The sequence below is a fragment of the Phocoena phocoena genome, chromosome 14, assembly GCF_963924675.1.
Source record: "Phocoena phocoena chromosome 14, mPhoPho1.1, whole genome shotgun sequence".
Lineage (NCBI taxonomy): Eukaryota > Metazoa > Chordata > Mammalia > Artiodactyla > Phocoenidae > Phocoena > Phocoena phocoena.
The window spans coordinates 69,716,053-69,736,487 of NC_089232.1; the positions used below are offsets into that span (position 1 = coordinate 69,716,053).

General features: G+C 39.0%; 1 protein-coding gene across 4 annotated transcripts in view; it reads right to left on the bottom strand.

The window, feature by feature from the left end:
- Window positions 1-8,568: 8,568 nt before the first annotated feature.
- The window catches only part of HADHB (hydroxyacyl-CoA dehydrogenase trifunctional multienzyme complex subunit beta), a 38,237-nt gene continuing 26,370 nt past the window's right edge, over window positions 8,569-20,435 (bottom strand). For 2 of the 4 annotated variants that reach the window (XM_065891689.1, XM_065891690.1), the window contains exons 5-14: window positions 20,113-20,200; window positions 18,583-18,770; window positions 18,064-18,244; window positions 16,966-17,087; window positions 14,798-14,877; window positions 14,671-14,718; window positions 13,874-13,961; window positions 13,474-13,548; window positions 12,205-12,369; window positions 9,359-9,394 (exon numbers count right to left, since the gene is read on the bottom strand). In XM_065891689.1, the coding sequence (XP_065747761.1) occupies window positions 9,359-9,394; window positions 12,205-12,369; window positions 13,474-13,548; window positions 13,874-13,961; window positions 14,671-14,718; window positions 14,798-14,877; window positions 16,966-17,087; window positions 18,064-18,244; window positions 18,583-18,770; window positions 20,113-20,200 (1,071 nt within the window). Of the gene's footprint in view, window positions 9,395-12,120; window positions 12,370-13,473; window positions 13,549-13,873; window positions 13,962-14,670; window positions 14,719-14,797; window positions 14,878-16,965; window positions 17,088-18,063; window positions 18,245-18,582; window positions 18,771-20,112; window positions 20,201-20,435 lie in introns of those variants that run through there. The other 2 variants (XM_065891688.1, XM_065891687.1) reach the window with 2 other exon arrangements.

The window sequence follows — 20,435 nt, forward strand, 5'->3', positions numbered from 1 at the left end:
TTGGTGGGTCTGGTGTCCAGAGGAGAGGGTAGCTTGCAGAGGCTTTAGGGCGAGCTCTTTCATGGGGAAGACAGAAGCTCTGAGTGACCCACAGGCAGAGCCGTGTTCCTTCAAGGGTGTCGAGGGTGTGTCCTTGAATCCAGGGATGGGTCCTGGCCAATCCTCTGAACCCTTTCCGCCTCCCAGAGCTCAGCCCTTGGGAAAGATAGGCTTCTGTTTTCACTAGTCACGCTCGTCTCTCTGGCAGCTTACCTGTTCCCCACCTGTGACCATCAAAGCAAGAAAAGTATGAAAAACTAACTAAAGCTACCTAATGAATAAGGCTGCCTTTGCTGTAAAAATAATCAACAGATATCAAAGTTCAAAATAATTACAAGTAAAACTGTCTCAACCAGTTTTTAACTAATCAACAGTTCGTGTTACAGATATATTTGATAAAAATGATCTTATTTTAACTATTCAGTGATTTCTTGTCTGATTATTTCTTCTCTATAGATACAAAGAAAGGATAGCTTAATTGACAGGAACTCTGATCTTCTAAACATTGGAGGCCAAGGGGAGAATTTGGTTCATTTCTTTTCAAAATTTAGGAAAAGGTGAAGTTAATAGGTCCCTCTTTCTTTAATCTCTGTAAAATACATTACTATAAAATGTAAGTTTCATAGACGTATGCATGTATACAAAAAGTCACTGATATGAGAACATTTGTAAGAATGCGGTATAAGTTTTAAAGTAGAGAGAAAGATAACACAGACTGCCAAGAATTAAGGAGAAAAGATGACAAACACTGACATTTAAAAAATGACAGGATCAAGCTAAGACTAGATATAGAGAAGAAATATTTAAGAAACGCCTTTAGAGGACACCAAGAAGTCTAGCTGAATTATCTTACAGAATCCACAAGGGGATGCTCATAGGACTCTGAAAGTTTTTTAAAGTAAATAAATGAAAAATATCCGACGAATGTTTGTTAATTTAAAAATTCATGGATATTTTTATAAAGTGGAATGAGGATGTTTTCTTTCGAAATAAAAAAGTGATATACTAACCACATGCCACTGAAAATATTTTTCTTACATACACTGTATCTCCACTTAAGGATTTGTGTGAATATTTTAATTGCGTATAAACCAGCTCAAGTATTTCTCTGAATGGATTCAATCATTCTTTCAACTAGAACGTACCAACTCACCAGGACACCTGCAATGTCTCTGTGCCTCACACCTGTTCCAGCCCTCACAGGAAGCAGCAGCTACTGGAATCCCGTGGGGGCTTTGCCTTGCTAGTTTCCCTGGCAACAGAGTCAGGTCTCAATGCCACTTTCACTTTTTAAAATATTTATTTATTTTTAAATTAATTCATTTTTTATACAGCAGGTTATTAGTTATCTATTTCATACATATTAGTGTATATATACACTTTCACTTTATTAACAATTTACAGTCTTGTTTTAATTATAAAAATTTTTTTTGAAAAATTCAAGTAATATAGAATAGAAACAGCAGATTCCTTTCCTGAGTATGCTTCTGTAGACATATGTGTTCTCGTTTTCCTTCTCAAATGATTGCACACACTCAGTGCATGCTCTGCTGCTAAAAGCACACCTGAGAATGGATCAATGAAATGACATTAAGCCTTTGTTCACTTGGCTCTCACCATAAAAAAAAAAGGAATGAAAAAGAATGCTCTGGAGGTAAATACAAGAAGGTGAGATATAGCAGCAATTCCATTTCTAAAAAGAAGGCTTAAAGAAATAAGTAAACAAGTGAACAGATAAATGTACAAAGGGTGTGCACTCTAGTGTGTTTACATCCTCAAAAAAGAGGCACTTGGTGAAACAAATTAGGATATATCCATACAAAGGAATGCTATGTGGTCATTAAAAATGATGACATATAGCTACACCCACTAATATGAAAAAATGCTACATAGCTAAGTAAAACAAAAGGGTTCCAGAACACCATTATACCAGGCAATTATGTTCTATATGTCCACATAAATACGTACACATTAAAAAGGAGAGAGATCAAAATATAAACATTGGGTATGTCTACTTGATCTTTCATTTTCTTCTTCTACTCTATATTGTTTGAATTTTTTACGATGAGCATCTCTTTTTATATTGGAAAAAAAATGGTTTTCAAAAGGTTTCCCTACGGGCTTCCCTGGTGGCACAGTGGTTAAGAATCTGCCTGCCAACGCAGGGGACACAGGTTCGAGCCCTGGTCTGGGATGATTCCACATGCCACGGAGCAACTAAGCCCGTGCACCACAACTACTGAGCCTCCGAGCCACAACTACTGAGCCCGAGTGCCACAACTACTGAAGCCAGTGCGCCTAGAGCCTGTGCTCCACAACAAGAGAAACCACCACAGTGAGAAGCCCGCGCACCACAATGAAGAGAACCCCCCCTCGATGCAACTAGAGAAAGCCCGTGCACAGCAATGAAGACCCAACACAGCCAAAAATAAAATAAATTTATTAAAAAAATTTTTTTTCCTGAACATTTTGCATATTTAAAAATAGAATATTGACAAGCAAAGAAACACAAACAAAATACGCCCTGGAATTTAAGTTTGTACAGAAGGATAGACTATATTAGGGGTTCCTGGGGAAGCTGTGAACTCCCTATCTGGAGTTCTGCTTTGGGAATCAGTTGATCACTGACGGTTCTTTAAGTGTGGAAGGGAAAAGGGCTCCAATTTGAGTATGACATTGAGTACAAACACTGCCAACATGTCTAAATGCTTCTTCTCTTTCACAATAATCTATTTATTTTCAGAATAATATGTCTACTCACTATTTTTGTCCTCCAATCCCCACATTCTCCCACTTCCTCTCCATCAATGATCCCGCTTCATTGAGGAAGCACAATAAACCAGTTCAGAGTCCCCCAAAACCACAGCGGATATAGGCAGAGGGACTCTGAGTCATCCACTAAAATCTGAGAAAGCCCGGGAGACCCTGCTACCGCCTTTTACTCCTCAAGAAAGACCGGAACTTCAGAGGCCTTGAGAAATAAGCAAAACTGAGAAAGGATGGGGGAGAAGACAGGCGGAGAAGCAAACAGCTAGGGGCAGGGAAGAGTGGTGGGGAGAGGGTGGGGAGAAGCTGGGGAGCTGACCTTCTGAAATTTGAATGAAAGAAGATGAGGGCAAATAAAGGCTCCACTCTCAATTGGTTATTTGGTGGAACAGAGGGTCTAATTAAAGTTTTACATGAAAAGAGAGACACTTTTAAGTTGGGATCTTTAAAAACATAATCAGTTTAAGATATTTAAGAACAAACATCAAGAAGGTGTCTATAATCACCACAGCCAAGGATGATCTTTTGTAGCAGTCATGCTAATGAAAATAACGTGGCTCTCTCTATACATATAAAATGTTTTGAAATAGTACATAACGTTAACCTGTGTGCTCCTCTCCAATCCAATTCCACTGTCCCCTACCTAGAGGTAACTTCTGTTCTGAATGTTTTCCCTTACCTTAAAAAAATTTTTTTTTAATTGTGGTAAAATACACATAAAATGTTATCATTTTAATGATTTTTAAGTATACAGTTCAGTAGTGTTAAGTACATTCACACTGTAGTGCAACCAATCTTCAGAATTATTTTCATCTTCCAAAACAGAAATCCTATACCCAATAAACAACCCCTCATCCCCCCTCCCTCAAGCCCTGGCAACCACCATTCTACTGTCTTTATGAATTTGACTGTTTTAAATACCTGGGACAAGTAGAATCATACAGTATTTGTCTTTTTGTGACTGGCTTGTTTTACTTAGCATAATATCCTCAAGCTTCATCCATGTTGTAGCATGTGACAAGATTGCCTTCCTTTTTAAGGCTACATAGTATCCTATTGCATGTATATACACATTTTGTTTATCCATTGGTCCATCAGTGAACACCTGAGTTGTTTCCAAGTTTTAGTTATTGTGAATAATGCTGTTATGAACATGGGTGTATAAATATTTCTGAGACCCTGCTTTCAATGCTTTTGTATATATACTAGACCTGGAATTGCTGGATCATATGGTAATTCTATTGGGTTGGCCAAAACGTGCCTTTGGTTTTTAAGTAAAAATAGAAGACACATTTTTCCTTTTCACCAAGAACTTTATTCAACAATGTATTCACCCTTTTATTCCACTACCTTCTGCCATTTTTCAGGCAACTTCGTAATTCCATCTCCCCAAAACTTTCTTTGTGAGCAAAGAACTGTTCCAGGCGCCTTTTACAGTCTTCCAGGGAATTGAAATTTTTTCCATTAAGAGAATTTTGTAAAGACCGAAATAAATGGAAATCCGAAGGTGCAATGTCTAGTGAATACAGAGGATGAATCAGAACTTCCCAGCCAAGCTGTAAGTTTTCACCTGGTCATCAAAGAAACATGCGGTCTTGCATTACCCTGATGGATGATTATGCGTTTTCTGTTGACTAATTCTGGACGCTTTTTGTCAAGTGCTGTTTTCAGTTGGTCTCAATGGGAGAAGTACTTGTTGGAATTAATCGTTTGGTTTTCCGGAAGGAGCTCATAATAGAGGACTCTCTTCCAATCCCACCATAAAAACATCTCATTCTTTGGATGAAGACTGGCCTTTGGTGTGGTTGGTGGTGGTTCATTTCGGTTGCCCGACAATCTCTTCCGTTCCGTATTTTTGTACAGTATCCACTTTTCATAACTCATCACAATTTGTTTTATTGATGAAAACAGAACGTTTTCATTACGTTTAAGTAGAAAACCCCATGCGGAAATATGGTCAAGAAGGTTTTTCTCACTTAACCTATGTGACACCCAAACATCAAAGTGATTAACATAATCAAGCTGGTGCAAATGATTTTCAGCGCTTGGATATTTTGAGTATGTCGGCTATCTCCCGCGTGGTATTATGTTGATTGTTCTCAATTAATTTCTCGATTTAATTAATGTCTCAATTTGATCGCTATCAACTTTAACTGGTCTACTGACCATGGAGCATCATCCAGCAAGAAATCTCCAGCACGAAACTTCTCAAACCACTTTTGACATGTTTGATCAGTCACTGCACCTTCTCTGTACACTGAACAAATCTTTTTTTTTTTTTGCATTTCGTTTGTGTTTTTACCTTTCCTGAAATAAGCATAATATGCCGAAAATGTTTTCTTCCATCTTCAATACTAAAATGGCTACACAAAAATTTACCAATTTTGATTTTTCTTAAATGCACGCTGATGTGACAGCTGTCACGTACAATCTAACAAAATTGTTTTGAATGAAGTTAAAGACGACTAAGTGCTACTAGAGCCATCTTACAGAAGAAAACCGAACGAACCTTTTGGCCAACCCAATACCTTTAATTTTTTGAGGACCTGTTATACTATTTCCCATAGCATCTGCACAATTTTACATTCCCATCAACAGTGCACAAAGGTTTCAATTTCTCCATATCCTCACCACTTGTCATTTTCAGGTTTCGTAATAGCAGCCATCCTATTGGGTGTGAAGTAGCAGCTCATTGTAGTTTTGACTTGCCTTTCCTCAACAATCAGTGACGCTGAACATCTTTTCATGTGCTCATTGTACATCTTCTTTAGAGAAATATCTATTCAAATTATTTGCTCATTTTAATTTTTTAAATAAATTTATTATTTTATTTATTGTTTCTGGCTGCGTTGGGTCTTCGTTGCTGCGCGCTGGTGTTTCTCTGGTTGCGGCGAGTGGGGGCCACTCTTCATTGTGGTTCACGGGCTTCTCATTGTGGCAGCTCCTCTCGTTGTGGAGCACGGGCTCTAGGCGTGTGGGCCTCAGCAGCTGTAGCATGCACTCAGTAGTTGTGGCTCGTGGGCCCTAGAGCACAGGTTCAGCAGCTGCAGTGCATGAGCCTGCTCCGCAGCACATGGGACCCTCCCGGACCAGGGATCGAACCCATGTCTCCTGCACTGGCAGGCGGACTCTTAATCACTGCACCACCAGGGAAGCCCTTTTGTTCATTTTAAAATTGGGTTTTCTATCTCTTGAGTTGCATAGTTCTTCATATATTCTGGATATTAACCCCTTATCAGATATGATTTATATTTTCCCCCATTCCATAGGTTGCTTTTTCACTGTGTCCTTTGATGTACAGAAGTTTTTAATTTTTATGAACTCCAATTTTTTTCTCTTTCCTGTTCTTTTGGTGTCATATCCAAGAAATCATTGCCAAATCCAGTATCATGAAGCTTTCCCTGTTTCCTTCTAAGAGTTTTATAATTTTAGCTTTTATGTTTAGGTCTTTGATCTGTTTTGAGTTAATTTCTGTATATGGTTTAATGCAGGGGTCCAACTTCATTATTTTGCATGTGGATATACAATTTTCCCAACACCATTTGTTGAAAAGACTGTCTTGGCACTCTCCTAGAAAATAATTTCACTATATGTGAATTTATATATGGGTTCCTTTTTAAACTATTAACTAAACCCCAGATTTCACCAGTTTTTTTTTTTATTAGTGTCCTTATTCCGTTTTAGAATCCAACTCAGGATACTACATTACATTCAGTTCTCATGTCTCTTTCACCTCCTTTGGTCTGTGACAGTTTCTCAGTATTCTTTTATTTTTCATGACTTTGATAGTTTTGAGTACTGGTGAAGAATTTTGTAGAATGTCCCTCAATTTAGTTTTGTCTGACGTTTTCTCATCAATCGACTAGGTTATGAGTACTTGGAAAGAATACCACTAAGGTGAAGGGCCCTTTTGATGACCTCATACCAGGAGGTCTGTGATATCCACATGACAGTACCGCTAACAACCTTGGTCATTTGGTTAAACTAGTGTTTGCCAGGTTTCTCCACTGTTAAGGTTGCCTTGTTTTCTGTCTTCACACTCTATTTACTGGAATTGAGTCACTAAGTCCAGCCCACACTCAAGAGGGGAAGAGCATGATCCACCTCCTGGAGCCTGGGGTCTACATATATTATTTGGCATTCTTCTGTAAGATTTCTTTTTTCTTAACTGTTTTGGAAAATATTTTCACCTTGTACATAGGCATCCTAGAAATGTACTTAGTTTTGCTTATTTTTAAAACTTTGCTGTGGATGAACATTCGTTATTTACAATATTTTGCTATTAGACAGATGCTGCTATCAACACTTTTGTACATGTCTCCTGGTACTCATGTACAAGTTTCTCCAGGAAATATACCCAAGAGTGGAAAAGCTGGATTATAAACCATGTATCATATTCAAATGTACAAGATAATGCCAGACTGTTTTCCAAAGTGGTTGTATCAATCTACATTCTCACCAGCAGTGTATAAAAAGTTCCTACTGTTCTACATCCTTACTCACGCTTGGTATTCTCAGTCCTGTTCATTTTTGTCAGTCTAGTAGGTATAAAATAATACCTCACCATGATCTTGGTTTGGTTTTTCTTGATTACTAATGAGCATCTTTTCATGTTTATTCTGCATTTGTACATTATTTTCTAAAAAAATACCTGTTAATATTTTTTGCCATATTTTACGATGTTATCTTTCTTCTTCTTTTTTTTTTTTGGCCTCACCGCACGGCATGCGGGAGGGATCTTAGTTCCCCAACCAGGAACTGAACCCGAGCCCCCTGCAGTGGAAGCCCAGAGTCTTAACCACTGGATTACCAGGGAAGTCCCTATCTTCTTTTTGATTGACAGGAATTCTGTATACACCCTGGATCCTTTGTAAAATATATCTATATCATATATATCTTGTAAGGTATCTATCATATGTATGATATGATAGAGATATAAAAGATATATTTTTGATAAGATATATATATGTACATATATATGATATATATATGCACATCCTCTGTAAGTTATATCTGTATCTTCACCCCATTTGTGGCTTGTCTTTCCACTCTATCATATAAAGAACAAAGGTTCTTATTTCAACATAGGCCAATTTATAGATCTTTTCGTTTATGGTAACACTTTAAATGTCTTATTTAAGAAATTCTCCCCACCCCAACCTAAGGGTCATAGTGGTATTTTTTTTTCTAAATTTTAAAAAGTTTTTTTTTTTTTTTTTTTTTTTTGCAGTATGCAGGCGTCTCACTGCCGTGGCCTCTCCCGTTGCGGAGCACAGGCCCCAGATGCACAGGCTCAGTGGCCATGGCCCACGGGTCCAGCCACTCCGCGGCATGGGGAATCCTCCCAGACCGGCGCACGAAACCGTGTCCCCTGCATTGGCAGGTGGACTCTCAACCACTGCGCCACCAGGGAAGCCGCTTAAAAAGTTTTTTATCTTTTATATTTAACTTATCTAGAGTTAATACTTGTGATACGTAAATATAATGGTTTGCAGTATTAAAAACTCACATTAGGTGGAATTCACCAATGAAATCATGGGGAAATAAAGCTGGGACTCTCAAATAACCTTTTAAGAGGTTAGCACTTGCTCCCTTGCCCAATCTGTCCCTGAACTAGTGTATGATTCTGATTGCCAGTAACTTTCACAGACCTAAATGAAATTCCATGAACAGCTGCAACTGAGACTTTTGCTTCTGCAATGCACTAGCATACATGCTATTTAATGCAGTTCGGTTGTCAAAAAACTGAGAGAATTTTTAGTATGTTGACCAAATTTTTGAAATTTCTTTACATTTCATTAAACCCGGCAAACAGAAACATCTTCAAACGATAAAATAAATTTATTTCAATTGGGCACTGGGGAAAAAACGGTGTTATTCTAAAGCAGGACCTTCTTTATGATCCTAGCGGTTTCATGGTTGACTAAAATGGTTAGAAGTTACAAATGAGTAATCCAAGGCAAAATCTGTCCCTAAGCAAGAGAACCACCTTTTACCTCTAATAAAACAATGCAAATGGTTCTCTGATACTTCTCTACTTTATTAAGGTTAACCAACATGGTATTTATATATCTAAACATTTACTGTAAATTTTCAGTGACGTTTAGATTCTAAATTACCTTTCCATAATTAAGTTAAATTTAGGCACATTGGTTTGTATTTTATAGAAAACATTTATCTTTAGGTCACAAATAGGAATGAGCTATAATTTGCAAATGTTACAAAGGTGATTCCAAATCTCAGCTAAATTCTTTCCAAAATTGCAACCGCTCATTCAGTCTTTCATAAAAATAGAGACCAAACACAATTGCTTAAACTTATCACTGTTGAGAGATTCTGGTAACTAAGAAATTCCTGAAAGAGTAATAAGCCGTGATTATTGGAAAGCTCAGAACACTGGCAAGGCTTAACTGCAAAGTACTTAACAGAAGGCCACAAATTTTGTTTTCCTAAGAGGAGCTAGGAACTACGGATGTCACTGAGTAGTGCATTGAAATGGCATTGCCTAGGGTGAGTGCTGCACAGAAACTCCAGGTCACCTCTTCTTGATCTATTATTTTGGATAAGCTTCCACTATCATAGCATGGCCCTGTAAAGGAAAAAAAAGTTCAATTAGAGCAATCAAATGCAATGAATCCAGCCAGTACAGAGGCAGCACAGAACAATGGGAAAAATATAGGCTTTGGAACTTAATCCTGGCTCTGCCATTCAAATACTGTGCAATCCTGGGAAAGTTATTAGCCATTCTGAACCTCAACTTCCTCTCTAAAATGGGGTTCATGGTGCCCACTTCAGAGTATTTTTGTGAGCATTAGATAGCATACAATGTATGTATACACACACACACACATACATGTATACACATGTGTATCAGAGTCTATCTAGAAGGGTCTGACTCCTAGTAGATGCTCCGTAAGTGGTTACTATTAAAATAAGCCAGAGGGGCTTTTTTAGCTGTATAAAAATAAACGCAATACAGTGAATCCAACAACAGCCTTCTCTCTCTCCTAGGTAAGAAAACTGAGGCTTTGAGAGGTTAAGTTACTCATCCAAATCCACACAGCTATTAAGTAACAGGGTCAGGACTTGAAACCAGATGATTCCAAAACCTGGTCTCTTCTTTACTACTCTATGCGGGTGAAGATGATGATTTGAGGTCCCACAAAGGTAAAAAGGTAGAAAATCCCTTTCGTAGTACTAGGCACAGTGCTATATCCAAGTTATCTCCCTAGTTGAAACCTAGTATAGAAATTAATGACTTCATGAGTCTAAATCCTATCTGATAATCATAGTCATTCTATCTTTTGGACTGCTATCAAACTAGTTAATAGTCTAACTAACCTCCCTGCTTCTAGATTCAATTCAATCCCCACAAATATTTATTAAACAACTATTATTTATAAGGCACCAAGCTGAACACTGTGTGGGTACAAAGTTTTGCTACACGGTCTGTATCCTCAATCTAATATACACTGTAGTTCAAAACAAACTGCTAAATACCTTGCTACAGGCACAAGCAAACAAAAGAATATGGATGGGAAGGATTGACTGACTTGGGGTTGTCCTAGAAGGGCCCATAATAAGGTAGAATATTCCTTCTCCTGTTTTATTTCAACTGTGTTGTTTTCATGTTCCAAATCTTTTATATTGCACTAGATCAGTGGTTCTCAACGGCAGTGATTTTGCTCCCTCCCCTCCCCAGAGGACATTTAGCAATGTCTGGAGATATTTCTGGTTGTCCCAACTGTGTGTGTTGGCAGGGGGGCGGGGAGGTGGTGGAGTGAGGGGGGTGGTTTGCTACTGGTATCTAGTGGGTAGAGACGTTAAACACCCTACAACACACAGCACAGTCCCCTCACCCGCAACAAAGAATTATCTGGCCCAAAATGTTACTAGTGCCAGAGCTGAGAAACCCTGATCCACAATGATGGATTCCTCCTTTGACCTAATCATGTTTGTAGCACGCATTTGGCTCTTGATGAAACAATGCCAAGTTTAATCTAGTTTCTAAGATGTATCATCTCCTTCTTCACTATACTGTAAACTTCTAGAGGTAAGTAATAATACTGGATATTATTCTTTGTTCACCCACAAAAGCACCTAGTTTTGTGTTATTAATCCTCTATGTGCTAGATTAAAAAATTAGGGAACAAACACTCAAAACCAAAGGACATTAACCTATGTGGACTATGCACTGTGTACAATGCTATGCACTAGTTACCTCCCACATTTAAATTTGGCATAGGAAGATAAGAGGGAGGGCTCCAGTCCTGATTTACCATGGTTTTCTGTAAATGAAGTTACAACAGATTAGAAAATACTTCTGATTGTGAAGTCTAAAATATTCCAACCTAAAAATAACTGATCCCTTGCTTCTTCAAAGTCTCTGAGAAAAAGCCATAAATAAAGGCTTTTAAACGTAAGATGTTTATACTTTTACGTATCTTATTCATCTTGGTCGGCAACAGATAGTTTCTGTGATCTGGAGAAAAATCAAATCTGTTTCCATCAGGGTTGGAAAAAAAAAAAAAGATTACAACCAGCCTTCCTTTTGGATTTTATTCCCACGTGAAATGCTATGGCAGGTAGGAAGTTTCGTCAGTAACACAAGTAAAGCAGATAGAAAAAAAATCTGTAGAAAACCATAATTTTCCTCAGCTAAACAGCAATAGGTTATCCAGAGGCAAATTAATTCTCCGTTAAGGTATAGTTCAGTTCTCAAGAAAGACTTGGAGAGATTTTATGGATAACGTCTCATGGTGACTAGATAAATGGATAAAATTTTATTATTAAAGAAGAAAATATATCAAAGTGTGAATAATGATAGTGCCTGATGAGGGGATTATAAGTGATTATAATTTTATTTTCTAAATACTTTTTGTATTTTCATAATTTCCATAAGCAGCATATATAACTTTTATAAACAAAAAACATAAACATTATTTTAGGGGAAAAAAATAACTTGGATTTAAATAGATTCTTCCTTTCAAAGTACTATCAGAATTTAAGTTGTACTCCCTCCCCACAAAAATGGGCTGCTTTTTTTTTTTTTTTTTTGCAGTACGTGGGCCTCTCACTGTTGTGGTCTCTCCCGCTGTGGAGCACAGGCTCCGGACGCGCAGGCTCAGTGACCATGGCTCACGGGCCCAGCCACTCCGCGGCATGTGGGATCCCCCCGGACCGGGGCACGAACCCATGTGTCCTGCATCGGCAGGCGGACTCCCAACCACTGCACCACCAGGGAAGCCCAATGGGCTGCTTTTTTCCCAGTTGTCTGTCATCAGAAAAATCGCTCTAAGACTGTTTCAAATTAAGCTAAATCAAACTTTCTTGGATGAATTTGTTTTGTTTCCAAGGAAATGACTTTCTGGAAGCTCCTATGATGCTTCTGTGACATACCTGCCCTCCAGCTGCACAGGCGGCAACTAACCCATACTGGCCTCCTTCCTTCTGTAATCTGTTGGCAGTTGCCATGACCAACCGACAGCCAGTGGCTCCAAACGGGTGCCCCAGGGAGAGTGATCCACCCCAGATGTTAAACTTCTCCAAAGGAGGCGATCCAACCTGGCTCCCACAAAAATAGACACAAATATAAAGATGAGTTTACTTAAGAATCAGACAAGGCTCGTAGTTAACAGGTAGTGATGGCAATAAAGGGAAGTAACTAACTTAAGACAAATCACAAGTTATTTTACTGCAAAAGAAAGAGTCTAAATCAATTCTGAAAGCCAGGGCCCACTTATTTTTCATCTAACATCAGAATGGATGAACAAAGACAACTTAAAATTTTGCTTTTATTTTTTGTTTTTTAACATCTTTATTGGAGTATAATTGCTTTACAATGGTGTGTTAGTTTCTGCTGTATAACAAAGTGAATCAGCTATACATATACATATGTTCCCATATCTCCTCTCTCTTGCGTCTCGCTCCTACCCTCCCTATCCCACCCCTCTAGGTGGTCACAAAGCACCAAGCTGATCTCCCTGTGCTATGCAGCTGTTTCCCACTAGCTATTTTACATTTGGTAGTGTATATATGTCAATACCACTTTCTCACTTCATCCCAGCTTACCCTTTCCCCTCCCCGTGTCCTCAAGTCCATTCTCTACGCCTGCATCTTTATTCCCGTCCTGCCCCTAGGTTCTTCAGAACCATTTTTTTTTTTAGATTCCATATGTATGTGTTAGCATATGATATTTGTTTTTCTCTTTCTGACTTACTTCACTCTGTATGACAGACTCTAAGTCCATCCACCTGACTACCAATAACTCAATTTTGTTTCTTTTTATGGCTGAGTAATATTCAGTTGTATATATGTGCCACACCTTCTTTATCCTTGCTTTTATTTTTTTCTAAAGAATTTCCAGGAGGTATTTTTCAACTAAGAAATAAATATATGTAATGAAACACAAAATTCTTCATAAGCAGCAGCAGCTTTCCTCTTCATATTTTTTTAAACCTCTTCATATTTTTATCAGCAGGTATTAAAGCTCCAAATAGTAAAGTGCTTTGGAAACTCAAGCTGTGTTTTGGCTACACTGCACAGCATGCAGGATCTTAATTCCCCAACCAGGGATCGAACCCGTGCCCCCCTGCAGTGGAAGCACAGAGTCTTAACCACTGGACCACCAGGGAAGTTCCTCGAGCATATTTTTAACCAGAAACTTACCTTGGTTTTTCTACCCATGTAGTTTTGTGCAAACCAGTCAGAATCCATGGCTTTCAAATTAGCCAAAATCTGACCCTAGAAAGGAAAATAACTCAATAAGGACCTTGTTAGTAATGTCCCTCAAGGCGTTCTTTGAGTTTGTCCTAACTTTAAAGCTAAGCAAATCTTTAAATCAGTTTTCAGTGAATATTTCCCAAAGAAACAATCTGGTACTTTTGAAGGGCCTCAAAGTGACAGCTTCAAAAGGTATGTTTTTTAGCACTGTGTGTGTAGCCCTGGATTCCTCCCATCACGCCCTTCCCAGCAGTGTAAATCAGTACGTCAAATATAAAGCTCCACTCTTGTTTTACTCATATTAAATGATTATAGTCCTTTGATATGTGTCTTTAAAGTGACTTACTGAGAAAGCTTCATGAAATTCAAAAGCATCAATATCATTCATTGTTAATCCTGCCTTTTCTAAAACTTTTGGAGTAGCATATGTTGGTCTGAAAAGAAAAAAATAAGTGATACAATATTAAAACTTTAATTTTTAACCTAAGAGCTCCTTCATATTCCCCAAACTGAGTTCTACATAATTATCAGAGTGTCTTCCACTCACTCACTGATTCTACTGTACAAATATTAAGTGTTGGTGATACAATATTAAACTGAACAGACACGGCCTCTGCCCTTTGCAGTTGATATTCTGGACTCAGAGAAATAGATAATAAGCAAGTAAACAATTAATGAGAAGGACAAATTAATAATGTGAAGAGCTAGAAGAACACAGAGTTCAAAGGGTAGAGCATCAGAAGGGGTATGGCTAGTTAAAGGACATAATGGAGGCTAGTGAGGGTAGAGCCTCGTGAGGGAGGGAGAGGAGTCTAAGCATTAGGAGGCTTTTATAAAAAGCTATTCTGAAGACTGTTGCAGAGTGTGTGACAATATGAAAAAAATGCTTATGACATCTTAATGTAAAACAAGAATACAAAATTGTATATATATTTTAATTATAAGTAGAAAAGTATAGGAAAAAGTGGAAAAGACTCCAAAACTATAAAATGATAAAGCAACATAAAAGACTATTATTATTTAAAAAACCCAACTCACAAGCCAATTATGAACTCAGGGCTTAATGTACTTTAAAATCTATGTAAGAAACATTGGTAACCAAGTATTTTTCATTATAATCCTAGGATACACACTGCTACCTACCCAAGTAAAAGCTGATCTTTTGGATCCTGAGACACGTACACGAAATCCCTAGGTAAAAGAAGAGAGGAGTTAGCTCTAGTACTAAAATAAAGAAACCAGAGGTAATTTATTTGAACACTTACTTTACCTCAAATATGCCTTCGGTTTATAACCCATGGCCAGAGCTTTTTCCTCTGCCAAAATCAGCACTGCAGATGCACCATCAGTCTGAAATGTTGACCGGAACAAAAATGTTAAATTCTGCAGCCTCTCTGGTGGTCTTTATTCAGCCACCTTCTATGCCCTGTTCCTAAATCTACCAACCAGTGACACTTATACAGTGCCTCTATATAACAAAACCTTTTCATTTTATCCATCGTTAGGTCACAAGTCAAACACACACACCGACCCACTTTTGGAAGACGAGGGTACAAGAGCATATTCAGAAAGTACCATAATTATCAAAATGGATGAGGAGAATAGGTAACTCTAGAAATATGTGTTCATGATAAACTAAAAGTTTTTTGCTTTTAGTGCAGAATATGAGGAATTTTATGAATTAAAACAATCTCCAAAAAAATCTCTCATTTACTGATTGATTTTTACATTTTCTGGACTGTTTCCCAGCTGCTTTCTGCCTGTGGCTTTGAGGTGATTTTCTTCTATTTATAGACTATAACAATCGGAGAAGAAGAAATAGGTAGATAGCTGAGAACATAAGAACCATGGCCTTCCCTCTCTGGACCTACCCAACGTGCTTTCTTCCAACTGACAACTGAGAAGTTGGGGGACAAAGAAGTACCACTCACAAAAGCCCTTTACCATTGCTTCAAAAAAGAGAGCTCAAAAAAAAAAAAACCCATTTTTCCAAAGGAAAGGAAACTACTCCCTAGAATTTGCAAAATCAAAACAATTTCTACCACATCAGACCATATTTTTACAACTCAGTAACTGTGAAGAAGCTATGTAGCCACTACTGATAGGCGGGCATAAAGTCTGGAAACACAGGTGACTATACATAATGATATCACATCAATAACATATTCAATGTGCAGTTGTGCAAAACTGCAGTGAATGTGGTGCGTTAACAAAACCTCTGAAAATCCATGTATTTGTGATGCATTACCTCTGACGACTCGTGTTTCTGACTGCTGATGAATAAACCTGAACCTTTTGCACACCCCACAAGTAATCAAGGGGGCTCAGATCTGCCAAGAGTGTAACCCATACCATATGGCCCTATCATCCAACTTGGTTTTGGAAATAATCACCTAACCAGCCCTTCACCACTCAGGCTTTACAGAGTGGTACATCATCCTGTTGGAACCACTTCAGGCACCCTTGCCCGAGCTCAAGAGCAGGCATTAAATCATCATTTACCAAAGTCAAATATGTCAAACATTTGCCTATGTTTCTAGACTGTATACCTGGGTAGAGGAGTTACACTGTCAAAGAAACATTGACCAGATGAACTCTATCCAGAAGACTACACCCAAGGTAGTAGGAGAAGGAAAACCACATCTCCCAAGCAGAAGCAGAATCAGCAGGGACATTCAATTGAGGAGAAGAAAAGAAACCCAAGCAAGGACATGAAGCTACCTGCATATAAGTAAAATAACAACAACAGAAAACGAGGGTAGATTTATTCCACGATGCTTATAGGAAAGTAATTTGGGGGCCGGCATAAAACATAATTTTCTAACAATCAGAGCTAGGAGATGTATCTCGTCACTCTCTCTGCCTACTTTCCAAGTCTTATACGACTCCCTGAATTCATATCCTATGTTCCAACCAAGCTCTTCCCCAAAGAGGTCCTTGCTCTCGTAACTAACTCCTGATTTTGCATTTGCTGTTCCTTTTGCCTAGAATGCCATTTATACACTACCTGAATTGGCTTGTACTCTTCCTTCAAGATTCTCTGAGCAAGGGTCACCTCCTCTAAGAAGCCTCTTTGACTCACCCATCTATGTATCTTCCCCAAGAGTCTATGCTTATAGCCTTCACAGCACTTTCTCACTACATTACAATAAACGGTTCTTTTCATCTCCAGTGCCTAGCACAGGCAGTCTAAGTTTTTTGACTGCTGAAGTGCCTGAAGAGAACAGCTTTTTTTGTAACAGAATGGTGACTGGGTCAGGAGACTTCTATGGCTTTAAAAAACTGTAATTCTATTTTAATATTATCTTTGTAATGAGGAAGTATATTTTTAAGTCTCAATTCATAATACACACAAATAACTCTATTTCAGGCTTTTCTATTGAGAGTACACAAATATAAAAGATCACTAGTAAACACACATATACCACACATAGTTACCAAAAAAGAAGAATTTGCAGCTGTCACTGTGCCATAGGGCTTGATGAATGCAGGTTTTAGTTTGGCCATTTGCTCCAAGGAGGAAGGACGAATGCCATTATCTTGAGTAACTGTATCTTTTCCTATAAAAATATGAAGTTTTTAACTCTAAGGCACAACAAGCATTATATATCTTCTCCAGAGAAATACACTTTAAAAATTACAAGAACAAATAAAATGTAAACCACAGATATTCACTAAAAAGAAAGCCTTTCATAGTTATCAAGGTATTACCAAATTTGAAAATAAATTCTTAAGACTTTTGGGAAATAATCTAAATGATTTAACATTAGAAAGGATACCCTATTTTCTTAAGATATTCATTCACATTTGGCTCTTCTATACAGAAGAGATATGAATGAAGAATTTTAAAAACAGGCATGCACATAAGAACTAAAACATATCTGCAAGATCTAAAGGAGACGTAAAAATTTCTCTTTTTAAAAGTTTTACCAGGGACTTCCCTGGTGGTCAAGTGGTAAAGAATCCACCTTCTAATGCAGGGGACACGCATTCCAGCCCTGGTCAGGGAACTAAGATCCTACGTGCCTTGGGACAACGAAGCCTGAGCACCACAACTACTTAGCTCGCGCGCCTCAACGAGAGAGCCTGTGTGCCGCAAACTACGGGGCCCACGCGCCCTTGAACCTGCGCACCGCCACTACAGAGCCCACACACCCTGGAGCCCGTGCACCACAACTAGAGAGAAAAAACCCGCACGCCACAACTAGAGAGAAGCCTGCGCGCCGCAACGAGGAGCCCACATGCCGCAACAAAGATCCCGCGTGCTGCAACTAAGACCTGACACAGCCAAAAATAAATACATAAATAAATAATAAAATAAAATCTTAAAAAAAATGTTTACCTACTGTTACAACAAGGATTGAAACTTGAGTCCATGTTTAAGAATAAAGGCTGAGTGTCTTGGAAAGAGAACCATCATATTTACTGGAAAGTCACTCGGGGTCTTTGGAGTTTTAGAAGAAATGCAGAACCCCCTAACACGTATCAAGAGCATTAAGAGCATTCTCCCCTACGAAGTGAAGCAAACTGTTTTACCTGGTACTTTGAAGGGCACGACATCAGAAAGGAGTCCTTCACCCTGTGCCTTTTTGGCCAGGCTGTGTGAGCGCAGTGCATACTCATCCTGTTCCAGCCGAGAAATAGCAAAGGCGGCAGCCAGTCGGTCCGCAGAGTGGCCCATGGTCTCATTGGTGGAGAACTCGGCCACTGCTGGAAGCTGGGAAAGGAGATATTCAGGACCAGGCACACTGTTCACAGGTGCTATACCACACCCAGGGTTATTTGGGAAAGTTAAAGTCTACTATCAATCAAGACTAAGACAAGGGAAGTTCTTTCTGAGCAGGGCATCTCTAAAAAGGCTTACAAATTCAAATCTTCGAACCACTACTTTTTCTTTCTTTCCATCTTGACCAAATAATTAACCCTTCCCTGTAACTAACAGAATCTGCAACTGCTAGAGCATAGCTGAACCCATGCTGTCTCCCCTAAGTCTAAATCTCTGCAATGGGATGCTTCGGCAACACAAGTCTTTATGTAAGCGTTCACAATTCTCACCTCGGGTGACAGGAAATTCAATCTGAATTTAGAGACTAAAGACAATCGCTGACCCAGAGTCTTGGCCTTACTGAGATCCAGCATCATCTTCCTCATTTTCCTTGAGTGGCGAATAGGGACGTCAGACATTAACTCTACACCGCCTGCCACGACCACGTCACACTGGCCGGAAGCAATCAAGCCGACAGCTACAGGGCACAGGGCACAGGTACATGAGCATCTCTTGTATAGATAAACAGGTCATTGGTAATTTAAGCTGCTTTTCCTTTTTTTAAATTTAGGCTTCTTGATTTAAAATTCGTATGATAGTTACTAGCATTGTACAACATGTGTAATTAAGGTTTTTAACTCTTCAGAGGGATTAGGGTAAGTTTTTGAAATGACTAAAAATACATTCAACGCACTGGAGAAAAACAAGTTTCATTCAGGCTGTATGGACATCAACTTCCGGAAGTATCCACTGGACCAACTCTCAAACAAATCGTATTCTAAACCAGAACTTTGGGCATATTTTATATGCTCCCAGCTTTAGTTTCCATAATGACTTTTTTCCTATAAAGAGAATTTCAATTTCTACTAGAAGCTAGAGAAATTCTGGCTTTTAGATAGCAGACAGCCCCTTTCCCTCTTTATGGCCACTGGCAAGTATTGTGTCAGTTTACCCAGAAGCAGTCCCAGGCTGCGTGGAGTGGAGAATGCCCCCATCCCTGCCTCTGGCTTCATCCCCTGCCACCCCTTAGGTGGCAACCTGGACTTGATGTCACTAAGAGAGCACATGATGACCATATCTTTCATGTTTCCTGTCTTTTCACAATAAGGGTTGATGCTACAAAATGTCCCACAGATTTGCTACATTTTTTAGGAGAATTTGTAACTAATTATAAAAATGCCTAGATGTGGGGAAAAAGTAGAGGAAAAGAGTTGTATCACCTAAAGCAGTGACTTATCACTGTGACAATGGTAGAGGAGGAAGGCCACAATCTTCGTTGGGGAGTATCATATTAGAATCACCTAACTAAAATCTAGCAGGTTATAAACTTCTCATGCCTCAAATCTGGAAGTATCCCTCCAATAAACAATCCCTGAGATAGCCAGCCACACTACTGATGGAGAAACTACAAGAACGGTTGTGGTCCTCAGGTACGGAGGGCAGGAAAAAGGGCTGAGAACTACTGTCAAAAATCAAAAAATTTTGGGCTTCCCTGGTGGCACAGTGGTTGAGAGTCCGCATGCCGATGCAGGGGACACAGGTTTGTGCCCCGCTCTGGGAAGATCCCACATGCCGCAGAGCGGCTGGGCCCGTGAGCCGTAGCCGCTGAGCCTGCGCATCCAGAGCCTGTGCTCCGCAACGGGAGAGGCCACAACAGTGAGAGGCCCGCGTACCGCAAAAAAAACAAAAACAAAAACTTTAAACATTACCTTATTTTTTGAAACACACAGATCATTTATTTCTGTTAAGAGTAGTTTTTAATGATCATATAAAAGACAAAGGAGAACCAACATGTACCTTCTGTGGTCAAAAAAACATACCTGTGGTCATGGCTTGGTTGGAAGAGATGCAAGCCATGGTGACAGTGTGAGCAGGAGTCTTGTCAGAGAAGCCAGCTCCAAGGGCAGCCTTCAGGAAACAGAGTGAATGAAAGCATCACTTAGGAAGGCAGTGCTACATGTAAATGGCACTTTAAGCGATACTTCATTGTATGGTACATCAGGAAAGGATTTGAGGTCAATAATCCATAGAGTAATATTTAAAATAAAACTAAGCACATCACAGAAACGGTTTACTAATTTTTTGTCTAGCTATTAACCGACAAGCACTCTGCCAAGCTCCTTGTAGCCATTTTCTAGTGTGG